General features: G+C 34.6%; 3 protein-coding genes and 1 pseudogene across 4 annotated transcripts; 1 reads left to right on the top strand and 3 right to left on the bottom strand.

Moving 5' to 3' along the window:
- Window positions 1-1896: 1896 nt before the first annotated feature.
- On the bottom strand, window positions 1897-5166 carry LOC104753757 (putative phosphoglucomutase, cytoplasmic 2). The gene is made up of 16 exons (XM_087492769.1): window positions 5009-5166; window positions 4702-4783; window positions 4551-4606; window positions 4325-4438; window positions 4169-4231; window positions 3913-4032; window positions 3762-3806; window positions 3614-3729; window positions 3427-3522; window positions 3219-3282; window positions 3050-3131; window positions 2791-2969; window positions 2622-2698; window positions 2399-2531; window positions 2188-2304; window positions 1897-2102 (listed from the first exon to the last, which is right to left on the bottom strand). The coding sequence occupies exons 1-16, from the start codon at window positions 5087-5089 to the stop codon at window positions 2031-2033; spliced, it is 1497 nt and encodes a 498-aa protein (XP_087348895.1). The 5' UTR covers window positions 5090-5166; the 3' UTR covers window positions 1897-2030.
- Window positions 5167-5192: 26 nt separating this feature from the next.
- LOC109129521 (F-box protein At3g57580 pseudogene) lies at window positions 5193-6807 on the top strand (annotated as a pseudogene).
- A 606-nt stretch (window positions 6808-7413) lies between these two features.
- Window positions 7414-9856, bottom strand: LOC104750912 (cysteine-rich receptor-like protein kinase 43). The gene is made up of 6 exons (XM_010472773.3): window positions 9404-9856; window positions 9176-9309; window positions 8790-9000; window positions 8445-8679; window positions 8148-8298; window positions 7414-8067 (listed from the first exon to the last, which is right to left on the bottom strand). Exons 1-6 carry the CDS (start codon window positions 9504-9506, stop codon window positions 7615-7617), a joined length of 1287 nt encoding a protein of 428 aa, XP_010471075.1. The 5' UTR covers window positions 9507-9856; the 3' UTR covers window positions 7414-7614.
- A 7693-nt stretch (window positions 9857-17549) lies between these two features.
- Window positions 17550-21083, bottom strand: LOC104750913 (myosin-binding protein 2). 2 transcript variants are annotated; one of them, XM_087491203.1, is made up of 4 exons: window positions 19907-21083; window positions 19641-19817; window positions 18267-19534; window positions 17550-18173 (listed from the first exon to the last, which is right to left on the bottom strand). In XM_087491203.1, the coding sequence occupies exons 1-3, from the start codon at window positions 20874-20876 to the stop codon at window positions 18339-18341; spliced, it is 2343 nt and encodes a 780-aa protein (XP_087347329.1). In that variant the 5' UTR covers window positions 20877-21083; the 3' UTR covers window positions 17550-18173; window positions 18267-18338. The 2 variants fall into 2 exon arrangements, with proteins under 2 accessions (XP_087347329.1, XP_087347330.1); XM_087491204.1 differs by having other exon boundaries at window positions 18267-19525; window positions 19907-21012.
- Window positions 21084-25894: the final 4811 nt, after the last annotated feature.

The raw sequence follows: 25894 nt of genomic DNA on the forward strand, positions 1-25894 counted from the left end.
TAGTTAAGACTTAAGACTTCACTTGTTTATATATGTCATATCATCCGATCCATTGATTTCTAATCCGGACGGAGTTCTTCGTCTTATACACTCGGATTCAATCATTAAACACTGAACCCTTTTATATATGGAATATCTATCTAAGTCTGCGACTATGTATAACCTGTAGTGTATTTTGGTGTGAAAGTCCACACTTTGAACTACATTCAACGCAATGATTACATACACTAGTTGACGCTCTAAGATTACTCATGAGTCAACCCCATATAAACGAATATTCGTACCAACTCTACCTCACTGATGTATCTAATATAATATTTACTTTTGTAACATAAAAAAAATGTTACGTTTTTCGATTATTATTTTAAAGTATTCTTGTAGGACTCTTTCAATATTTGGCAGTACAATTTTACAAAAACTACAAAATATATACACATAACATCATTACAAAAAAAAATTTTGTTACCGAATGATAGGTGGTCTTACACTAAACTCGATGCTTTGAATATAGATAGAACCAAGAGACATACCCAAATGTATAACATAGCTAACAATCAACTTTATATTGGAAATTGATGGTTAACTAAATCATTTTGTCATTGTTGAGACAAAAACCAAGTAAAAGACAACAAATAGGGAGAAAGGACAACGGAAGAATGCCTAAACTGGGAGGAGTGCTTGTATGGTAATGATGCCTTTCTTGACTTTTGGATTTTAAAACCAAATACTGTAAGAACCCGTGAACCATGCTCATCCTTATTTATTTTTTCAACAAAGACTATAAAACCTAGGACATATTTCTGTTATATGCTACTACTCTTTTTTTTAATCTCTTTTTTTCCGTGGGTTAATTAATCTCGCGGTTTTGTATTACCGATAACTTAATAGTTCTAATTGGTGATCACGTTTAAACAAGACGGTTAGAAAATTTTGAACAGTTAAAAAGAGAGCGGTTAAAAATAGCAGATAAAAAAGATGGTATAGTAGAAAAGAGTGGTTGAGTATTTTGCTTGATTGGTAGCATTATAACGGTTGAATAGTACACATTATATTAAATTATAAAAAATTAAATTAATTTAGTTCAGTAATAAAATATGGAAAAACATATTATATATTATAACATGAAAACTTAATAACCAATAAATTATAAAAATCATATGTAATAATAAATATATTTTAAATTTCCTAATTTGAAATATTAATGGTTGTTGTGATGATTATCTAAAACATTTCAAACATATAAATGTAATTTAGTTCCACAATGAGGCTAATTATAAGTTCTTACAAGTGAATCTGTCATTATATTAAAATTGTGTAAATATTTTTAAAGTCTAAATTAATAACTAAACATAAAAGTTTATCGGGCTAATTTGAAAATCCAATCAAATTTACTTCTTCACATGTATTACTACATACATATTAATATTTTCCACTTTTTTAAAAAATCATCATTATGAACAAATATTTAATGCAAAAAAATTGTTTAATCTTCTTGGTTTGCAACCGAAGTTGCCAAACACTCATATTTTTTGGTGGTTGGTTTTCATCTTTTCAACTGCTCAAAATCACTTTCAACCATTCACTCCTTTCATCGACTCCAACTGCTCATCCCAAATACCATCTCCAACCCACATGATGATTGATAGCCATTTGAACATCTCCTTTGCAAAAGAAGCGATTGAGTGCTACCAATCAAAGCCAATAAACATTTGAATTCTAGTTTGCCATTCGCATCCTCTCGGGTCCATTATCTATTTGTGTACACCGCACCCCACAGGAATTAGGTATCAGTTATTGTTGGATCGCTTTTTCCTCTTGCTACCATCTGGCACACATGCTCCGATGTTGTGGCATTTTTCTTTTTCTTTTGGGGAGTCGAACAAAGCTAGAATTTGATTGCGAGCCTAATGTATTTTCCATTATTGTATAGACGTATAATTTTGTATAATATCGTATCATTCGAGTAATTCATACGAAATGAAGTTATAAGAACAGTATTGTATCGGAGACATCGTCTTGGGTAACCTGTATTATGTAATGACGGTTGGGGATGATCGCCCGGTGAACTCTTGCAATTTTGACAGCTTTAAAGCAACATCAACCTGTGAATAATCAGACATTAACAACACAGTTTAGCGTTTTGTATTAACAAACATGACAAAGATCGATAAGGTATCTGATACTGACCAGAGGAGCGAGAGCATCCTGAGTATCTCTGCTAATCTTTGAGGCGTCCTTCTCATACTGTTCAATGTAGACCCTTACTGTCGCTCCTTCCGAGCCAGTGCCCGAGAGACGGAACACCTTCAATGTACAAGAGAAACAGACCCGGGTTAGCTTCTACTACACCAAGTTCTTGATTCTGTATTATGAAATCATTTTAGACATATCGACTTACAAGTCGTGATCCATCCTCAAACAAGTATCGGATCCCTTGGTGCTTTGAAACAGAGCCATCTACTGGATCATTGTACTCGAATTCATCTGCGCTTGCAACATTTGCCACTTCTGGATGAATTCCCTTTATAATCCTGACCAGTTATCCAAGAACATGAGTCGGAGTCTGAAAAGTCATTCAAATAAAAAAAGGAATGGATTTGAAAAGAAGTGGCGAGAGATACTTGTTGACTTCAGGAAGTGAAGATTGTAACTTAACCAAGAGCCCCATGAGTTCTTTAGCTGCAGTTGCGTCTACATTCTATGGATGAAATATTTAGAATTTGGTAAAAGGTATTTGTTTATTCTGCATATTTATTGTTTATAACCCAATAACGAAATTTTCAGTTTTACCTCATAGTCGTATCGAGTGTAATAGTGACGGCCATAAGTAGCCCAATGCTGGCGGACGATGTCTTCCACCGTCACGAGTTTTGCATCCCCTTCAAGGCTTTCTTTGTTCTTGTGAGCCAGTATGGATAACCAAGCAAGAACTGCCCAAATCCCATCTTTCTCACGGATATAATCCGAACCTGAGGAAAAAGGTTGTTTGTGAGCTGTGTACGGTTCTTAAAGTTGTAAGACATGTGATGAACTAGCAACAGAAACTAACCAGTTCCAAAACTCTCTTCTCCACATACAGAACACATCCCAGCATCCATAAGATTGCAAAAAAATTTCCAGCCTGTTGGAACCTGGAAGATAGATATATTAGAAAAACGGACCAAGTTACGTAATTCCAGTAGATGGAAGCTAGAGAGAAGCTGCACAGTGACATGTACCTCAAAGAACTTCAGACCTAAGGTTTTTGCAACGACATCAAGGGCAGCTGAGGTCGGCATGCTCCTTAAATACAAATGTGAAAGTTGAGAATTAAATGAGAAGATAAATATTGTACAATCCTATAATAAGCAAAAATGTATGACACCAAAGTCCACCTCTTTCAATCTATGAGCTAGAACATACAAAAAGAAGAACCGGAGTGCATACCTAGCAACACCTTTCAAACCAGAGCTGAAGTATGGTATGGCCGCAACAGCATTTGCAGCAATTATGGCAACTGAATCCGAAGGAGTTACAAAAAACCTGCGGAGAAGAGATATTTTGGTTAAAGGTAAGAGTGGTATACCCGCTCTACATCTCTGTGCGCTCACTTAAAAGTACATGAGTTTGCTACCTTTTACCAAGGATCATGTTTCTGTCTGCATCACCATCAGCAGCGGCGCCAAACTCTGGAGGCTCGACTGCGGCATCATCAGTTTTACTCAATCCCATGCGTGCCACTAGCAGAAATATCTACCTGTTGCGTTCAGTTACCTGTTGCGTTCAGGTCCCTCAAAGCTGGTTATACCAATAGCAGAAATATCTACCTGTTGCGTTCAGTTAACAAGACCAGTAAAAACATGATTAGTAAAATACAAGATGCACAAAAAAAGATGATGACAAATAAGAGAATCACTCAGAAATGTTAGATACCCTGGGAAGATCTTCCGCAATCGGGTACTCCTTGATTGTCTTTGTGTTCTCGTAAATCTTATCAGTGACTGATTCAGGAGCTTGTCCACCATTTTCCATATTGTACTTAATTCCGAAATCCTGTGAATAGAATAGCAGGAAACCAGCATATGGTTTCAGAGAGACGAACATATAGTTTTACTAAACTGATGCAACGATTCACACAGAATACCAAGTGAGTGTATCGAAGGGAATAAGCAAAAAAAACAGAACTGACCTCAGTAGGGCCACCAGGATTGTGACTTGCTGTTAATATAAACGCTCCTGTGTCTCTAGATCCCTGAAATTGGAGACTCGGGTTAGTTTCTCATCACGTCATTACAACAACCCAAGAGAAAAATAACTAGTAAGAGGATAGAGGAAGATATCTCACATCAGCCCCTACTCTTTCACGAATAATAGCTGATACAGCAGGAGTTGATAGCAGACCATTTTGACCAACCCACACACGTCTAACACCATTAGCCGCTGCCATCTTAACTATAATCTGTTCCAGGTAGGAATCAAAGTTGAGTTAAAAAGAATGATCATGCAACTATACCACTTGTATAGCCATCATTCAGAGGATAAATAACGAATGGTAAAAGCTTTTTTTTTACCTGAATAGCTTGCTCTGAATAGTAACGACCATCACCAGAAACCACAAGTGTGGCACCTACACAAGTTATTTAAACAGATACAGCTTCTTAAATCAAAACTTGCAGTCATACAAACAACAAAACCTCTTTACCTAAACATACAAACATCTACCTTTAACTTTATCAGGAGTAAGAGCATTAAACGTCGCCTGAACAAAATTTTCTAAGTAATGAGGTTGCTTATACACTTTCACCTGTCAAATTAGACCCAACCATAACAAAATCCATCAGAGAGAGAATTGAACGACGCAATCCAAAGCGTCACTGACTACGTTGCTGCATCAGTCAGTACAACATGTAGTTTCGGAAATCTTCCAAATTCGATGATACGAAACTATAAAAATTCAAATCTCATCGGATCGGATCAGATTGTTGAACCAACTTACTAAAATTAACTTCAGTTCCTAATATCTACAAACCTTCTTACGGAGTCCAGAAGTTCCCGGTTTCTGGCCATCGATAGGCGAAGTGGAGACGACAGAGACCTTGAACGACACCATTTTTAAAATCTGTACAGAATCGAACAAGCTTGAAGGTGAAGGCCGAAGAAGATGATAAAAGCACTTTACCACAGAGTCTGAGGAAGGAGAGTAGAACGAGAAGGTGACGCGTGTCTCTTTTTTTATCTTTTACTATCTAACTTTTTTATTACTCTTAACAGTCTCCGACGAGTTTAATTTAATTAAAAACAAAAAAAAGAAAAACCCTAAATCCTTCTCCGGCGGAACAATCACGAACTCCGGCGAGGCCGATGGAAAGAGGGAAAAACATGGAATCGCTCCCAACTGATCTCATTCTCGAGATATTCACGAGATTGCCGTCGAAGTCAGTGGCTAGGTTTCGTACCCTGTCGAAGCACTGGGCGTCTACGCTTCGCTGTTCGCAGTCCAGATTTCAAGAAGCTGTTCCTGACCAAGTCCTCGGCTCGTCCTCGTCTCTTGTTTGCCGTCGAAAGATATAGAGATAACGAGTGGCTCTTCTTCTCGTCGCCTCAGCCACAGAACAACCTACTATACAAGAGACGAGGACGTGATTATCATACAAAGTTCTCTGGAGACGTGAGCCAGTACATTTGTAGCTACGCCTCAGGTTTGATCTATTTCCCTTTTGTGCGGATCATTGATGAGGACAAGCCTTTGATTTGTAACCCTATCACCGGAATATATGATGGCTTACAAGTCAGGAAGTAGCAGGTCTAGAGGCTTTTTAGGGTTTGATCCCTTTGATGAGCAATTCAAGGTTTTGGATTTTCATAGCGTTCTAACAGTAGGAGGATCTGGAGAACCCAAGTGGAGGGATAAGGAGGGTATCCATTATGATCCGTATCATCGTTGTTCCAATGCAGGGATATGCATCAATGGGGTTGTGTATTACTTAGCTCAAACAATTATGGAACCTTCTTTTGTGATAGTTCCCAATTCTGAATGTTTAAAACTAATAAGGCCGACCCTTCACCAATTCTAATGAAACATTCGTATTGGGCCTCAAAATTTTGAATCCCATTTGAAGGTTTTTTTAAAACTAATAAGGCCTCAAAACTCCCAGAGTTAGTAAAAAGGCTTCTTAATTTGAAAAATGTCCAATAAGAGGCTCCCAAAAAGTCCAAAATTATTTAAAAGGTCCCATATTTTGAAAAAATATCCCATAATTAATAAAATAGGTTTTAAAATTAGAAAAAGGTTTCCATAATTAGCAAAAAAATCCCAAAATTTTAGAAGTTAATATATAAAATATTTTGACAGCCCCATATAGTTACCAAAACAAATATCAGCTTTTAGTATTTTATTATTTTAAAAAAAAATCCTTATTGGGCCTCGCATTTCACCGGACCGGCACTGGTGAGACACAAGAATGGGTGAGATATGTCTACACTCTGCCGCAGAATGAAGTCCTTGGTTCCTGCAAATTTTCAGTTGCTGGAGTGACTGCTACAGGTGACATTGTTTTGTGTATGAGATATACATGTAAACATGTGTTCTACTTCAATCCCGTAAAGAACACTCTCCAAAGTGTTGAAATCCAAGGTTTTGGAGAAGAGCTTGAAGCAGTTGAGAATCGTGGTGTAGTTTATGCCTTTGTTGACTATGTAGAGGATCTTAGTCTTAACGATGCAAAGCAACTCAAGTCAAGCATTTCTCAAATCAAGAGTCTCTGCCAAGGGCAGCATAACCACATCGGGAAGAGGTATGATGATGGTATGAGCAGGGAGAAGAAATGAAAGAGATATTAGTGAAGATGAAGACAAATGAAGAAGAGAAGAGTATAAGAGAGTAAACAATGAGACAAGGAGTAGGTAAAAAACAATAGGGCATGTCATCTGTGCGTTTATGTTCTTTAGTTAATAGTTATAGACGTTGGTTTGGTAAGTCTCTGAATCAAATCTAGCTTTGGTAAATCGTATGTACCTTTTGACTAATATTGTTGAATCTAGATTTCTCTTATAATTCCATCTCTCTTCAATTCTAAATCAATAAAAAAAATTCCCAGATTGTAGAGTTTATATGTATAACTTGATGCTGTCTTCTACCGTTGCACATAAGTTTTGCCTAGTTACCATTGTCGGGACGAGGTCTCTGCAAGAAGAACGAGCGCAGCAGAACAGGTAAGAGTGTTTGCGAACCTAGAGTGAGTACAGGTGTTGATTTGTTTTTCTAATCTGATTTTCGAGGCCAAGCCAAATTAAGACTTGGTTTCAGAAAACACAAAATGGCAGCTGCAGGTTCCATTTCCATAGCTGAACCACATTGTTCAGCATGAACTAATTACTCTGTTTGATGTAAAATTACAATTAATGGTCATTGACAAATTTATCAAGAGAATAGTGTTTTTTAGAATGGGACGAGTTATTTTATTCTAATATACAAAATGTAACAAATGAATCATATATATATTTTCCCCCTATAACAAATCATACTACAAAGCTAAATCACTACCGCAGTCAAAAATAATAATTTACTTTTCAAAACGAATAAAATGAAAATATAGATTGCTCACTATTTACAATGGACCTGTGACTTTATGTACTTCAATAACTCATAGGTCTTTTACCGTGAGGATCTGAGCTAGAACTCTGACCAGCACTTCTAGTGGCATGAGTCCGTGTCGACGTCCTAGAAGATACGGGGGTACCTCTACCACCGGTTCCGGTGTTTGTATTCAGGTTTGAACCGAAAGAATCTGTACTCGAACCAGTGGTTGACATTGTTCCAAGTGATGCTGCTGCTGTTCCTGAGGAACGACGCGTCCGACGGCGGTATCTAGATCCCGGGACGCCAGGATGATCCGGTTCTTCTAGATGTCCAGGTTTTCTCGAGAGAAGTAGAGATACTCGTCTCATTGGTGGTCTTTGATGGGGATCACCTTGAACGCATAGCAGACCAATCTGAACGCAGAGTTTGACTTGGTCCGGATCAGCTGAAGCTGCTATGTCCGGGTCAACTATCTCCATGGTCCTGCCTTTCTTGTACAGTTTATATGCCTGTGTCACACAATCAGGAAATCTGTTAGCATCTATTACATTACGCTGGAGTATGTGATCAGAGAGACTAGAGGCTTTACCCATTCAAGAAGAGTCTGGTCAGGGTGTCTCATACTAAAACTCGAGTTCTTCTGTCCACTTACAAGCTCCAGAACCAAAACCCCAAAACTGAATACGTCTGCCTTAACCGATAGAACCCCGTGCATTACGTACTCTGGCGCCATATAACCACTGCACATAAGAAATAGAAAGAAGCAGTGAACGTTAATTAACATTCTACCATAAAACACCAACAAACAAAAAGAGTCCAAATGAGACATTTAGTAAAACGAATACGCAAAATGAGATTTGAAGTGTTAACGTTAGAGAAAGCATACTTGGTTCCTGCGACTCGAGTGTTGACATGTGTTACATCTTCCTGATAGAGTCTGGCCATCCCAAAATCCGCAATCTTAGGAACCCATTTTTCATCAAGCAAAATGTTGCCAGCCTTAATGTCCCTGTGGATGATACAGTTTGGCGCATCTTCATGGAGATAGAGAAGTCCTCGAGCAATGCCTGTTATGATCTCAAGCCTCTGCTTCCAATCAATCTCCGATTTTCTATTGGATTCTGCAATCAAATGGAGCAAGCACCAGATGTTAAAAACACCTTCTTACACTATCATTCATACTTAACTGTCTAATTATACAGCAGTAGCAACAATAGAGAAGATAACTTACTGAAGAGGACCTTGTCGAGGCTCTCATTAACGACGTACTCATAGACCAAGAGTTTATCATCACCGTGTGTACAATAACCCCAAAGATTAACGACATTGCGGTGCTGGACTTTAGCCAACAACTTAGCTTCGTTGACAAACTCGTTTTTGCCTTGCCTTGAAGCTTGAGCTAGCCTCTTCACTGCTATGTCTCTCCCGTCAGGTAATCTTCCCTATAACACACCAATCAATCTCATCAGCCAAAACTAACACAAGGCCATGAAAAAACACAGACACAATAATACACTTTCAACAACATTACAACCACAACACTCACTAGACTAATGTGATCTGCAACACCTAAAAAAGGAAACTTTGAGATCTGGGCATGTTAGAATTGGGGGTTACCTTGTAGACGGGACCAAATCCACCTTCACCGAGCTTATGGGTCGGATGAAAATCTCTGGTAGCGGAAACTAAAACTTGAAAAGAGAAGACTTTTTGCTCCAAAGCAGCAATTCGCTCAATATCATCTTCAAGACCTTTAAAAGTCAACGAAGAAGAGATGAGTCAATCAATTTACACAAACCCTAAACAAACCAAATGAAAAAGCTTGAATCAAAACAGGATCTTTACCTCGATTAGAGCTGCGTTTGAAAGGTTTGATGATGTTCTGAAAGAAATTCATGGACTTTGTTAAGCCCAAGTTGTTGCTCTTCTGAGAATGATTAGTGACCATCCCATGGGAAAATGCAACAACAGAGTGATTTTTAGAATCAAGAAAAGGTTTGATGATGTAAACGAAGAACAAGAAAGTAGAAGAAGAAGAAGAAGCTGATTGTGATTCGGTGGCGTAAAGAAAGGGTTTTGATCAGGTGACGTCTCAGCTTGTGATTTAGATTAGAGATGGGTTGAGGAAGAAGAAGCGAGTTTGTGATATTGTCTTTGGTTTTATTAGAAAAGTAAAGAATTTGAGATGAGAGATTCAAAGGGAGAGGTTATGTGAGGAAGGATGGCTTTAGAGACCAAAGTCAAGGATGAATTCGTGTTTTTTAGTTTTAAGATTTCGGACACAACACAACACAACACGAGGATAAATAATAGTCAACAAAGTCTTCTTTCTACTCTTGTTTTTTTTTTGCAAATTCAAACCAAATTCGCATTTTTTTAATGTTATTTTAAGGTGATGTCTGTATTAGGAAAAACGATGATGATTTGTATTTTATGATATTTCAAGTTAAAAACTTAAAAGTTTTAGACAGTGTGGTTTATTATTTGTTTATTGGAGATTTATAGAGAACGTTAGTTTTGAATGACTATTCTTAGACAATCCTTGTTGGTTATATAAGAGAGAGGATTTTGAAACCGTAAATAAATATAAATAAGAAAAAATATTAATTTTGGTGGGTAAACAGTATAGATTCGGAGTTTAAAATATTTCCGCTAACACATAAAAGTGGTAGGGAAGATACAAGATCTATATCGTTTATATATATATATATTTTTTTTATTTTGTTTTTAAAGACATTCAAATTTTGATTATTAATGAAGATGCTTTTAGTTTTGAATTTCTAATCATGTAGCCTGATTGAATGAATATCTTAGGATCATAAATTTCGTATATTAGTTTTACTGATAAAAATAAAAACTATTTTCTAAAAAATGATTTGTTTTGTAGTCGATCCAAACATTATTGTGTTCTTCATATGTTAAGAGTGGAGATTGCTATAGCCAATGCGACAGTGGTGGCGGCAATTAACAAGCCCCAGGATTGGCCACAATTATGTTATGTGTTGTGCGATATTCACAATCTGCTGAATGGCTTTAATTCTTGGAATTGTTATTAGGTGGTTGTTATGGCAAATAAGATGGCGATTGCTGTGCAAACAGTATCACGAGAGACAGTAGATTTCAGTCATATTTAATACTTGGAAGGCTATCTTTGGCTTCATGATCAAGTGCAGGCTGAAGAATAATGTTGTTGGTGTACTTGGTTATCTAAGTTTGGGCCGACGGTCTATTTCCCCATGAGAACTATTGTATGGAGCCAGATAGAGTCCAAACTTTGACCTCCATCTATATATCTCCGGAAAAAAAGTTCGAAGGCTAATTCTCCCCGAATCAAAAGTTCAAAACATGTATCTCCTCAAATTAATAGTTCAAGATCTATTAACCCACAAACTCGAGTTATGTTGGTTTCTTGTTTGTTATACCGACTATTATAGAACATAAACCAAAGAAAACCAGCTTTTGACCCAATTCTAACTTAAACTCAATTAAAACCTAAACCATGTTTCAGAAATCTAGTGGTAGCTTAATTAATTTAAATCTCAGCTTAAGAACCCCATTGAAGAATGGATGAGCGAGTACATCATGAATCTTCCCAGGAGTTGGTGCATAATATTGAGAAAATTGAGCGATTCTCATTAGATTTCATAAGCATAAGTTTGCAAATATTTAAATAACAACAAAAACAAAAACAAGAAAAATTCTCAAATTTACTTTTAACACAAATCAGACAAATAAGAACAATTCCCAGATTTTATAATCCTAATCTCTAAATTGATTAACCATAGAGAGTGCCACATTGCAAACAGTGAGAGAGCTAGCTTAATAGATCTCAGAAGCATCAGGAGTTACGCTACTCAGGAAAAAATACTTTGTCGATTTCTTCGAAGAAGAGTTCACCGTTGCCGTGACGTCGGATCCTTCCGTCATCGGCCACGACGTACTCTTTCACAACCGCTTCTCCTCTCACCCTCTCGTCGTTGGCGTCGGCGTTCAGTGGACACCACCTGGTTATTACTCCGACTTCGATTCTTCATCAGGTGGTTACTACGATCCTCCGGCGGATACTCTTCAGCTCTGCGTTGGTAATCAATGTATTATCATCCAGCTCTCTCACTGTAATCGATTAACCGTAGAGACATGGTTTAGGTTCTAATTGGGTTTAAGTTAGAATTGGGTCAAAATCTGGTTTTCTTTCGTTTATGTTCTATAATCGTCGGTATAACAAACAAGAAACCAACATAACTCGGATTTGTGGGTTAATAGATCTCGAACTATTAATTCGGGGAGACACAGGTTTTGAACTTTTGATTCGGGGAGAATTAGCCTACGAACTTCTTTTACAGAGATATATAGATGTAGGTCAAAGTTTGGGCTCTATCTGGCTCGATACAATAGTTCTCATGGGGAAATAGACCATCATCTCGTCTAAGTTTATCAAACTATTTTTGATTCTATCATATGACAAAAAAAAATTATCTGTTAGAAATTATTTAACTTATATTAGAATAATTGGGTTAAGGATTTAAACACATTTTCAATGTTATTGATATTATTTATTTTTATTTTCAACTCCTTAACAAATAAATAGAAGAAAATATTTGTTTGACAGAAAAGGACGTGCAACCCTCGTCATAGAATTTTAGTGAAAACCTTTTGTTTCAATGGCAGACAAACTAGTAGAGTAATATCAAAAGTTAAGCGAAATTAAATAAATAAATAAATTAAGTTTTTTGGTTACACCTTATGGATAACGTATTTATAAGGTTAAGGCTTTTTCATTGAAAAATTAAGATTTATGTACATATAAATAGATATTTCCAGATAAAAATAGAATACTGTTAATATATATAAATGTAAAGTTAAACGTGAACAAATTCAAAATATGAGAATCGTATTTGTCCAAGCACCGATGCCAAATTTTAACCATTATATTTCGGATACATAGCATCATCATTGCTCAAAGCCTCAAACCAAGCGGCCTAGGTTTAAGATCTCTCAACAAACCAAAGCTCGCAGCATATTTTTGATTCGCAAGACCTTAAATTCAGAATGGATGCATCTTAATCCATATACTTTTCTTCACGCTACGTATGAATTCAGAATGGGTGATATGGTTGGAGCATGCATATTTAGTGTAGTGTTTCACTGTTTCGAATATATATATATATATGGTGACCAAAAAATCAAATCTTATACGTATGACTGTATGAGAGAGAGATCACCAGGAACAAAAACAAAACAAAAAATGATGTGACATCACTAAAAGATGACGTTAATGGGAAAAGGTTGACACAACTTGACCATAAAGTAACCTTTCATGAAAGGTGAAGGAAGAGCAAGTGCAGATCCAAGACGCGTTCTCTTGACTTGGTTCGTTCCGTCAAGCTTTGGTCCCCCCTTCACCCCTCTCTCTTCTTGACTTTTTGTATTTCTTTCTTTTGTAATTTTAGACACGAGTTCTCCTACCAACTCTTTTTTTTTTTTTTTTAAATTATTTTTTGGTTAGCCAAAAACCATTCACTGATTACCTCAAATTTGTATTGTATATCTAAAAATATAATTAGTTTCTGGTTACAAAAATTGTAGGTAGTCTTCTCTCCCCGGACAAAAGTACTATATACTATTATTTTCTTAAGGTAAAATATGAAGTTCAATGTTTTTAAAGTTTGGAGGTAATATAGACGGTGGAAAAAAAGTATTGCTCAGCTGTCTTGCAGTCAGTCTAGGTTTGTAATCGGTGTGTTCCTCTATATTGAAAATTAATTGGGTCAATGAAAAAAAAAAAAGAGAAAACCAAACAAACAACTCTTGTAGAGGTCTTTTTCTTTCTAGTATCTATCCACCGAAAATAAGTTGTAAAAAATGTCAATGAAACCATTAAATATTACTTACAATTTACGCTGTAATATATTATATGTCTCTGTCTACGCTGCCACCAACCGATATGTTAAACAAGTTCGACTGTGAAACTCATATTCCAGATATTAGTTTATGTTTTGGTATCACAAAATTTAGAGGGGAAACGTCTTTGAATTTTTGTCTTTTCTGCGTATGATTTTAGCAGTTCAGTTAATGTCGTCGGTCTAGAGTACTTCGGTTTAGTGATTTTAGAATGATCGATCTTCTTTTTATTTCGCTGGAATGTTAAATTTCTTAGTAGCCAGCATGATGAGAGAGAGAGGTCACAATCTATGTGAACAAACAGTTAAATTAGGGTTTGTTATAGATTTCCAACTCAAAACCAACACGTCCCAATGGTTTTCTAGCCATTAATTTCACAAAATTCATCACGTTTTCTCAAGATAATGTTCTCTTTTTTAGATATCTTGATAGAATTGGGTCTTTCTTTGGATCATCAATTAATAGGATGATCGGGCCTCTATTCGAATTCAGCTTCTGTAGGCTCAAAATCAATTGTCTAAATAAATCAACTTCTGTAGGCTCAAAATCAATTGGCAATGAGTGGAAAACCCCTAACTCTTTATATATTATTCTAGTCCCTTCACATTTACCAGATATAAGATATTTTCTCCACACAAACAATGCATTATTATTTCTAAAACTTTTGAAAACTCACAAAGAAAAGATACTTAAAAAAAAAATAATACTATAAACTCAATTTTACTGGTCGGAGGTTAGACAACAACTTATTATTCAGCAAATAGTATAGAATCATTGAATTATACAGTTGATATGGTACGTGGAACTGAGACTTTTTACAGTTTTGCTATGCCATAAAATAAAACTAAAACGTCACCGTCATCTCGCCAAAGTTTTCAACCAAAACTAATTTTCCTTTTCCATTTGTGGTTTAAACGCCGCGTAGCATTAGCATATCTAATGATACTCATAAACAAAGAGACTTTGAAAGTTAAACCAAAAAAATAACCTTGAAAGAGTCGTACGGTACGAGTTACGACGGTATCAAACCAAATCGAGCACACGCTTATTTGTTATTTTGTATGTGTATGTGTATGTGTGTGTGTTTTTCAACGCACATGCATGGCTTCTTTGTCGAATATGATGATAGAAAAAGAGTAGCCTTCAAGTAACATATACCAAATCCAAATGTCATATTCTGCTTAATTAATCGTCTATTCAACGTGAACAGTAGTAGTATGTTGGACTTCTTTGAAATTTTCGGGTCGAGTTTATGCATCCGTTAAGCCCATTAAATCAGGCGTATGTACTAAAAACACCTGATGATGGGTCAATTATGGACCTAATTAGGTTTTAACGATGCTAATGATACTTACTAAAAAGAGTAAAGAGGTTTTTGAATATCCTTTCTCTTTCAAATCCGTATATGTAGCTCCGAAGTCCGAACAAGTTATGAAATGCACTTTACTAAAAAGAAAAAAATATACTAGTTAGGAAGGGCAGCAGATAAAATGGTTTTAAATACAATTGATCAAGATTAAATAGAGAAGCGTAGAGGAAGGTTGGGCATCTGAACGTTAGGAGGATCGTCGAAAGTGACAAATTTCGTTTAACCAAAAATCATTCACAAGAATTAATTAGTTTATATTTCGGTTACGGTATCACAAAAAACGTCTTTTGGAGTTTGAGTTCTCTCAAGTCTCAACCATGTTATCGGACTAGAACTTTGGTTTAATGCATCCGTTTAAGCCCATTAAATCAGGCCGTATGTACTACACCTGTTGATGGGTCAAGTCATTGATATACAGTTATGCACAAACAGGATTCAGGAATCCATCTTGAAACCATTTGGACCTTTTTTTTTTTTTTTTTTTTTCTTATTTCATAATGATGAAACATATGGACTTATTTACGCTTTTTAGTTTTCTTTGATAATGAAACATACAGAAATACACTTTTTCACATTATCAAAAATCATTGTATAGCTCGAGTTCGTTACATCATGCATTTAGGTATGCAACTATATATTTGACCAATCATGTAATGGAAGTATGGAACATATACATTATATGTGGACATAGAATCGTAGGCATGTACCAGTAAAAGTAGAGATTTAAATAGATAAACGTATATCTAGGAAGGTTGGGCGCATAATTAAGTGCACATGAGCGTATGGAACTTTATGAGGATCGCCGAAAGGCGCAATTTTCGATCTCCATTATTTTTAAAAGTTTTAGTACAACCATATAGTATATAGTATATAGTATTTACAGTACTTTCTTCTTCACCCACTATAAAGGCTCCGGCTTCAGGTCATAACATATTTATCAAAACTTAAAAGCAACTAACTTTTTGGTCATAATATGAGCAAACCTTTGTGAATCTCTTAACTGTCACATGATTTGGGTTAGCTAGCTAGTTGTCATGTAAAACCATATATATATACAGTAGTAGTATATTGATACATAAAGTTTTAGAACGTTTAGGATTCTGATTCAGTTTTTAAATTTCTTTTTTGATGAAAGTGAATATATAAATAAACAATCATATATTGAATTGATATATGAAGGATATCAATCTATACTAAATAAAAGGAGAAACTTATAGCTTCTTAAGGCGTACACATAGGATTTTAAACAACCTATCGGGATTTACTATGTCACTCATTAACATTTTCTAAATTTTCATAATTCTCTATATTTAGAATTATTTTAAACAACCAATCAGAATTTGACATGTTATTCATTAACATTTTCTAAAGTTCCAAAATTTTAAATTACCGAAATAAAAAAACTATGTAAAACGTCCCACATCGGCTAGAAAGTTTTTAGACAATGGTTCAGAACCAGTATAAATAAGATTAATATGTTTCCAACAAAGAATAAGCAGGAAAACTTGATTTATCAAGCGTCCAAGTTTAAAAGTTTTATTCGGTTTGATTCAGTTTTTTATTTGATAAAATTAAAACTTTAAAAAGTTTCAAAAAAATATTATAATATTTTTAAAAGTTTAAATATTGTAAATATTGAAAGTTCTCAACTTTTATAAAGGTTTAAAAATATTTTTATAAATACCTCCATAAAAAGTTTAAAATATTTTAACTATTTAAACTCTAAAAAAATGTAACAAATGTTTAAATTACATCTAAAGTTTAAGAATTTATTTTTAAGTCTAAGAAATAAGGATTGACGTCGCAAGACTTTGATTTGATGTTATTTGCGTTTAAAGAAGAAAGATCGACAAAAAACACAAATATTGTTTTAACTATACATGTGTTCATATTACTTTTTCTACAAGTAAAGATTTTAGTTTGAGAAGTTTCAATATGTGTGGATCTAAAACCGAATAATATGGATGAAATTATCAATAATTGGGTGCATGTGTTGACTATGCTGGTCTTCATGAATTGCATAAATTTTATGAGAAAAAAATCATTTTGGGCTTAGAGTTTGATGGGTTAACAAGTTGTGTGGTAGTCTAAAAAAAAGTTTTTCAGTGAAAAAATGTGAATAAGTTGACGAGGAAGAAGAATTAAAAGAGTATAATAAAGAACCGGACGGTAAAATAAACGATGACAATTACCATAAAATTTGACAATGAAAACAACAAAAAAAAATATGAAGAATAAAAAAAATATTGAATAAAAAACATGAAAATATAGGTGGTAGCTATCAATCAAAAATGAAAACGAGATAAATTCATGATAATAAAATTGTTTCGTTGTTTTCGGTGGTCAAATAAATTGTTTAGGAAATGTGAGATTACCAGTTTGATCCGCCTCACCTTGACGTCGAGTTAAATTCATAATTTTTTTGATCAGATTTGATTTTTAAACACAACGTAACATGTGTTCAAAACCTAGTTCTTATTAAAACTTCGTACTTGTTTTTTGTTTAAAGCCAACGTCTTAAAATTTATATGAAGTTTGTTGGTTTTGTACGAAGTACCAACCAATATATTCGTTGCTTTTAACCAAATCAGTTCCAATCTCAACATAACTTGAAAGTAGAACCTTCAGGTGAACCCATGACAATCTCTTCTCTGGTGAACATTTCTATATGAGACACAAAAGCATACTTAACATACGACCAAATTTTTAGAGTAACAAAAGAAGACAAAGAACTCGCCTTTCTCCACGAGTGATTGCAAAGCGTAATAGTAGTTACCAAGGTCCAAGTTACATTCAACCAAAGAAGAAGACAATATTACAAATGAAGAGGTTCCTTACCCCACCTAAACGCAATAATTCTAAACTCTCCCCCCGAAAATTTCTAAATGTTGTGAAAAGTCCAAAAAAATAGAGAGAAACATATGTATACATTGGAGTTGGCATCTTTGCTGAAATCATTCCAGCTCTGCCACAAACATCCAAAGAAACTGACAGCTTTGCATTTGGCATTTTTTATACCAATATCTCTGACCTTACTACTCAACTACACTACACTACACACACATACTCTAATCATTCTACCTTTTTCTATTACCCACCCCCACCACTCATAAAGACCGCTCCCCAACTTTAAAAAGTGAAATTTACGCTGACACTTCAATGTATATTTTTAAAAATACCAAAAAATTTAATTAAAAAAACACGAAGGGAGACGAACATTCTGATCTGACACTTTTCCTCAGAGTATACTTAAAATACTTTATCTGAGACTTTTTTATGGCGTTGTCTTCTTCATCTAGACCTTTGTTGTTTCTTCCATCCCAAGCAACACTGTCACTTTCCCACCTTATTACAACCAAACAAATTTGAATCTTTTCAAGTGTGATCGGGGACATGAAAATAAACATATTCTTTAGTCAACAGAAATAGGTTATATACCTGTATGATTGTTTTTGTTCATTATGTCACCATGCAAAGAGTGAACTTCAAACCGAAAACTCAAACTCAAACTCAAAAACTCATGTCTCCGTTTTCTTTAGCACGATTCAGATCGATGTTTCTCAGATCACGTAGATGTTGCAGAATCTCATGTAAGAGATGTACACCTTTGTCTCCTTTTTTCAACGAACCAACACAATGTCTCAAGAACTCTCTATCTGCCTCTAGTGCTTCTAGTCTCTCGTAAAGCTCATCCACTTCTTCTTCTATCGTCACATTCTCGCCATTCTCCGATTCATCGATCCCGTTTTCATGATGGTTTCCATAACCTACCCCGTTCTCCTGCAGCTCTCCATCGACAGCATCAAACAGAGGAAGTAGTCTCTTTGACTTGATGACTCTGTGTTTCCCGTTTGTTTCCTTACCATGAAAATGCCCATTCCCATTCTCAAACGTTTTAACTTCCTCGTCCCCATCCTCTTCGTTATTAAGATCAGTGAGTTTCTCTTCAAGAAACTTCAATCTCCCAAGAATCGAAAGCCTCTCTCCTTCATAATCATCTAAACACTCATCAAGACGAAGCACAACATCAACCGGTGTATTCTCCATCTCACTATCACTGTATTTCCAATCTGAAACCCCTTCAACGTTCTTGTGATCATGATGTACCTCACCGTTGTTGTTGTTCTCATCTGAATCACCATTGTTTCTATACGAATCAACAGAAGAATCTCTCATTCTCCTCCTCAACATCCCCATTTTCTCTTTAGCTTCAAACTCCTCCAATCTCTTTCTATACACTTCCAGCTCCTTCTCCAGCTCAGCGTTCTCTTTCTCTCTATTCACCATAAGCTCATTCAACAGCTGCAACGCTTCTTGATCGAACTCAGCTTGTTCCTCCATCATTCTCTGATACTGCAACGCTTCCATCTGCATAGCCGATTTCTCCTCATGCAACCTGTTGATCATCGCCATTGTTTCATTGGCAGCAATTGCAGACGCGTTCCTCTCTTCCTCCAGCTCCTCGTATAAAGCAGTAAGTGCTTTTCTCTCTTCTTGTAACTCTAACTTCAACTTTTCCACGGTGAGTACTACTCCTCCTTCAGAACATTCAATTCCATCAACAGATTCTGTTCTTCGCTCTAAGTGAAACATAGCATTATGTAGACTATGCGATCTTTCCAAGGAAGCAGGAGTTTCTCGAAACCGTTCCTCATTGATGTTTGTTATTGTTCTGAACTCTAATGTATCCTCCTCCTCTGTTTCATCTAAAAGAAACGCTCAAATCAAAAACAGAACAATACAACATACGCAAAAACGTAAAATGCTTTTTGGTAGGCAACAAGTAAGTTAGTGTATGTATAAATTAGTTACCATGATCATTGTCAACGTCGTCGTTAGGATTGAGTTGTTGTTGTGATGTAACATCTCCGAGTTGCTCGTGATCAGGAATCTCTGTACCTATAGATACCTCCGCGTCTGTTTCTGTTTCTTCTTCGTCGTCGTCGTCGTCGTCGTTAAGCATTTGGAGCAAATCATCAGTTGAAGCACCTGAAAATATTCTCACCAAGCTCATCAAACCGTAAAAACACGGCAAGATTGTTAGAAACTTCAGTTTAAAGCTACGCAAAGAATGTTACCTAGATTCGTCGTCACCGCATCCTCCGCTTTGGATTCATTAGCTGCGGTGATGATTACCTCTTCCTTCTTCTCCACTTCCTCCGCCGTGAAATCAGGCTCAGCGCCGAAATCAAGAATAAAATCTCCGTTGATATCGGAAATCTCACGAACTTCATCGCTAGGTTTGTAGAATTCAACAGGAATCAAATGACAGTCTTCTTCGTCGATATAGAACTCAAGGTTTTGCTTAGGTGCAGAATCTGCAGTCTCAACCTCTACAGCCAGATCCACTTTGTTTCCTTCTTCCTTCTCTTCTACTGTAATAACCTCTTTGTTACAGTCGAAGCTTGATACGTAGCACGAGAACTCCTCACCGATATCATCATCATCGTATTCTTCTTCTTTCTTCTTCTCCTCTGTTTCTTCTTCCAGTACTCTTCGTTCTACAGAATGATTCAAAGTCACGGATCCTGTATTTTTATCATCTTCATCTTCTTGTTCGACTACGAAGACCGATCGAGGGAACTTAAGACCATTGTAAACCTGGCCTTCATCTCCGATCGGATAATCAACAATCCCCAAATCAGACTCGATCGGAGCACATAGTGACGAACTTATCGTACCACCAACCAAAAAAAAATCATTGCGAGATCCTTCAACTTCTTGAACAGGTTTGGAATGAGTGTGACCACCACGACCACGAAACCGTTGTTGTTGTGAATTTGAAATCTCGAGAGCGTGATCGTCGCAGAGGAGATCTCTAGGGGAAGGAGATTTACGGGAAGGATGGAAGAAACGATCGAGTCTAGAGCAGAAGAGACAAGGACGTTTAAGACCGAAGTAATCAGCGAATCTGAGGATGAAATAAGAGAAGAGAGAGTTTAGAAGAATGAAGAAGATGAGTGACCATTCGAGAAAAGCGTAGACGAGGATTAAAGTGATTCTGTTTGTTTTCCGGTGGATCAGAGTCGCGAATCTATTAGCCGCCATGGATGAATGAAAGAAAGCTTTTAATTTGTAAAATCTGATATTTTTATTTACAGAGAGAGAGAGAGAATGAGAATGGGAGAGAAAGGTGTGTGTTGTTGTTGTTGTGTGGGGGAGACGAAGTTAGGAAGGAGAGAAAGACTTGTCAGCTTTAAGTAAGTTTAGCCGGAGAAATCAGACCGACCACGAGACTTTTTATTTATTTATTATTATTTTATTTTTAGTTGAAAATTTTGTTTTTTTAACAACTAATAACAACAACCAACAACAATTTTTTGATTTTTTTTTTTTTTTAATTCTTTAATATTTTTTTTCAATACAAATGTTAAGAGTCGAGGGAAAAAAATATTAAGGATAAGTAAAGGATTAATGTCAAAAAAAATATCATGTTTATTATAAGGATAGATATCTAAAATAACCATTTTTGTGATTGTATTGTATGTATTACCCAGTTTGGAGAACTTATAATTTATAAATGTCTTTTTCTATCTGGCAAAATAACTTCTGAAAATGACTAAATATGTACAATTTATATCATGGAGACATGACAACACATATATAAACTACAATGGCTGCCAAGAAAAAAAAAGTTAAGTTATGACCATAATCTAAAATTATAACAGTTAATTGTATGGTGTATGTTCTAAATCAAATGAAAATATATGTTTCTATGAAAAAAAAAATACACTATGGACCATGTGTATGTACATGTTAAATTTGAATGATCAAGTTTTGTGTATGCGTATATGCATATAGAGTTTTTTTTTAAAAAAATTATTATCTTTTTCATTTATTTTTTTTTGAAAATAATTTATTTTTGTCAATCTAAGTTTACTGATCGTTATGTTATGCATAAAATTATTTCTATTATATAATTAAATAATGAATAAACGTTACTTTTTTGTCACAACGGTAGATATTCATTAACAAGTTAGAGTATAAAAAACGGGCTGACGGTTTATTTCTATCCGAGAACTATCATATCAAGATAGATAGATCTTAAACCACAATCTATATATCTCTTAAAAAAAGTTTGGAACTATGATACATCTTAATGATGAAGACAAGTTACTTATGTGAGATATTTTAAAAAATTCTATCATATTATATACTAAAACAAAAATAATAAGTATACTATGACCAATGTTATTAATTACATATTTGGCCAAGATATCACTATACAATTTTTAATTCAATTTAAAACTGTAAAGCATTTCTATTGGTTATTCTCATTTATTTTTAAAAATAAAGTAATGAATATGTATTTTTTTTACTAATGGTGGAAGAGTACTGATTATGACGATCTTAATAGATATTCTATTTTTTTATTATTATTAGGTCTTAAAGATTATTTTAGATTGTTCATGCAAATTGTACAAGATATTAGATTTAAAACTGTTGGAGACGAAGTTAAGTGCAACTAAAGTCATCAAATCAACACAATAAAACTTGTATGTTTTTCACCAGAACATGACACATCAGCTTTAAAATTCAAGCTAGTGTTGACACATCATTTAAAATCAAATGTCAATAGAATTATAACAAATAATACACATCAACATTTTTAACCAGTAATAATCATTTTCTATTCTATGTCACTTTCTCTCTATTGAGAAAACCTAGCCACTCTTCCTTTGTTAGTTGTAAAGAGATGTCGACAAAAGTTAGAAATCGAAAGCTTTCAACTTCTTCCAGCGATGTCTCATCTCGAGTTGTATCGTGATATGGATCCCCGATTTCAAGCGTTTAAGGTTATGGATGGTTTTGGAAATATATAGTGAATCCAGTTGGAGGAATGGACGATGATTAGACATTACTGGCTTAGGGACTCTAAACTCGAACCTAAACCCACCTTGAAGAACTTGATCGAGCATGTAGGTTGAAGCTAATACAAAGCATAAATATTAAGGAATCATATTTAGGGATGAAGAAGCTTCGTGGCACTCTAACTTCAGAAAATTTGCCTATGGCTACGGCAAAGGCTTACCCTATGATCCCTACGAGAGTGATCTCCACGCTGTCTTCTCACACAATAAGTGTAGTTTGTGTTTCTGAAGTTTCAGTATCTCTAAATGGGTGTTTCTTATGCTTTTTTGTTTGTACAAATTGTAGATATCATGAAGTTGTTGATGTCAATCTTACTCGAGACAAGAGGACTGGTAAATCAGGGTTTTGCGTTTGCTGCGTATGAAAATCAAAGAAATACCACTCTTGTTGTTGGTTATTTAAGCTCTTCTTTTGATGACTCTTGCACATTGTTTTTATGTGCAATTCGGTGTTGTAATTTATTGATTTGAATGGAGCTGAAGTGTTGGCGCAAGTCATTAGTATGAATAACCATTGTGGCAAATATGTTAAGTGGGAAGAAGCGGATGAAGAGTATGCAGAGCTTTTGAAAGGGGAGAGTGTACTCGTGGGGTTTTTTGCATCGTGTTTACATGCAATCGATCTTGAATAAACCCTTTTATGTCGCGAGGTTCACTAAGAAGCAATAACTTGGATTCTAAATAAATATGGACATCCTCATTCACACGCAAACAATTTGTACTTCTCCACAAATATTCGTAATTAGAAGTTTTGACAGTTCTTCACGATAATTCAATCAAACTTAAAAGCTAATTCAGTATCATCAAATCCAAAAGCTAATTGGCCTGAGCTACTACTACTTTTTAATGAACAATTGTAAAGAATATGAGATTGGACAAGTGAATTATTCAACAATTTCGAATCTTTTTTGGAGAATATATCGCTTATCCTGTTTTGGAAATGAGAATCTGAGCAAATCTCTGTTTTTGAGTGAGTTTGTATATATTACACTATTACATCATAACTCTGTAAATGAATGACCGTAAGCAAAACCTTTAAATGAGCCAGAATTTTGACTGTGGGCTTTAACAACGAAGCTCACTCAGTTAATTACACAACAACGTTGCTTGAGTTAAATGTTAGCGTGTGTGGCACACCGTAGCCATGGAAATTTTGTTGCTCGTCTAACTTATAAGTTGTAAGTTGTAACTCGTCAAAGTTAATCGGAAAAAGAAGAAAAAATTTCTCTTTCACTCTAAGATCTAAGAGAGTGAAAAACTTCTGAGTTAGAAAAACTATCCGATTTTATAATATATTTTTCTTTCAAATTATATTTTCGGTTTGGTATTTTCGTTTGTTTAGTAAAAATAAATTGTTTGTCTATTTTTTAATTAAATTAATAAGAAAATATAATAATGAAAATAATAAAAACTCAAAAATAGTCAAGTAGATAATAATTTGCATTGATATTTTTAAAACTTTATTAGTTAGACTATTTGATATCAAACAACTTATATTAAATTATGATTTTAAAAATATAGTAAAATATGAAATAAAAATATTTTATAAAGAAAAAATATAAAAGTAATCCTGCGACGTAGCGCGGATTTAATTTAGTATAAGATAATATTATGATTTTCCCTTCATTATAGTTTGTTAGTAACATGCCATAATCGTGCAACTTCAATTTGATAAGGAAACCTGAATTTCATCGATCTACCACTAATTATATATATTTGTATTCATTATAAAAATGATACATGAACGTTTTTCATGTAAAATTCAAAGCATTAGGTTATACAAAAAGGATATTGTACATAAGATGAACTATATACTAACAAACACATTGATTATAGAGATCATTATATTAAATACGGTTGACATCTAATTTAAACTCTTCTTCAAGCCATAATTTGTTTTTTCCAATACTAACAAAAATGAGAATATATCAATATTAAACTAAGAGGCGGGGTGGGATTAGTGGCAGCAGAAAGCTACTGATTTTTTTTTTCTTCATTTCTTTTTTGTTAATATACTGATTTTATTATTAAACATTGCTCGTGACGCAATCATACTGAATTTTATTTTAAGTTTTTAATATTTCTTCAGCAAAAAAATGGAAAAAAGACAGTTTTTAAGTAGGAAAATTAAATAAAACATTGCCACGTGGTTTATATGACCCGCCACTCCGTCTTTAACTTTGGAGAATGGGCCCAAACCTGTGACCCACATGCGCATAAAAGGGCCCACACTTTCCACACACCAAAATTTACATACAAATTATTCTCTCAAACGCTCAACGAATTAATATAATCTAATCTAATAATAATAGTAACTCGTGAACGGTTTGGTTTGGTTACTCTATTTTTTTTAATTAGTCACATATTTGTCTAGATATGGCGTATGGTATGACCGTATGAATGAAGTTTTTATTAATTCATACATGAACTAATAATATAACATCTCGTTGAACATATTTAGTTGTTCATTGTTGAAAACATGTGTCTAATTCGTACTCTTGATATAAAGTAATACTGATTGATAGAAACTAAAAGTAACAAAATAAATAAAATAATGCATACTATGCTGTTGTACTAATACTACAATGAATTGAAATCGTTACTCAAAAGTGGGTAACAAATTTTCCTTTAGTTTCCTTTTATTAAACACCACTTTACTTCTTTCATTTTTTTGACCAAGTTATATAACTAGGCCCCGTAAGGATCACCAAAAGAGAAGACAATACCTTTAATTGTTACAGCTTTAGACCAAAATGAAAGATTACCACATTTTTGTTTATCGAATGTAAGAAATAGTGGTTTTCAAGTTTTTTTACCGAAGGGAATAATCAGACAAGGAAAAAAACACGTCTACTTTTAACATGTTTGATAAAAAAAAATTGGGTAATACTACGGGTATCTAATTTAAAAATGGGACAATTGCATTTTATATACTTTTATTTGGCGTTGAATGTAAAAGTAGACCCTATATTCAATATTTGATAAACATAACCACTAAGGATATTCGATATTTGATAAATATAACCACTAAGGGTACTGAGATTACAGTTGATTCCCTTACGACCAAACAAAAAACAGAGGCCAAAATGACAGATATAACCTAAAGAAGTTTGCACCAGATTTCTTAAGGTGGATTACAATTTTACGTCAACAAAAAACATAAAAAGACGTCTACTCCTTAATTATAGTTCAAAT

Source organism: Camelina sativa, chromosome 16 (genome assembly GCF_030686135.1).
Source record: "Camelina sativa cultivar CO46 ecotype springtype chromosome 16, ASM3068613v1".
NCBI lineage: Eukaryota > Viridiplantae > Streptophyta > Magnoliopsida > Brassicales > Brassicaceae > Camelina > Camelina sativa.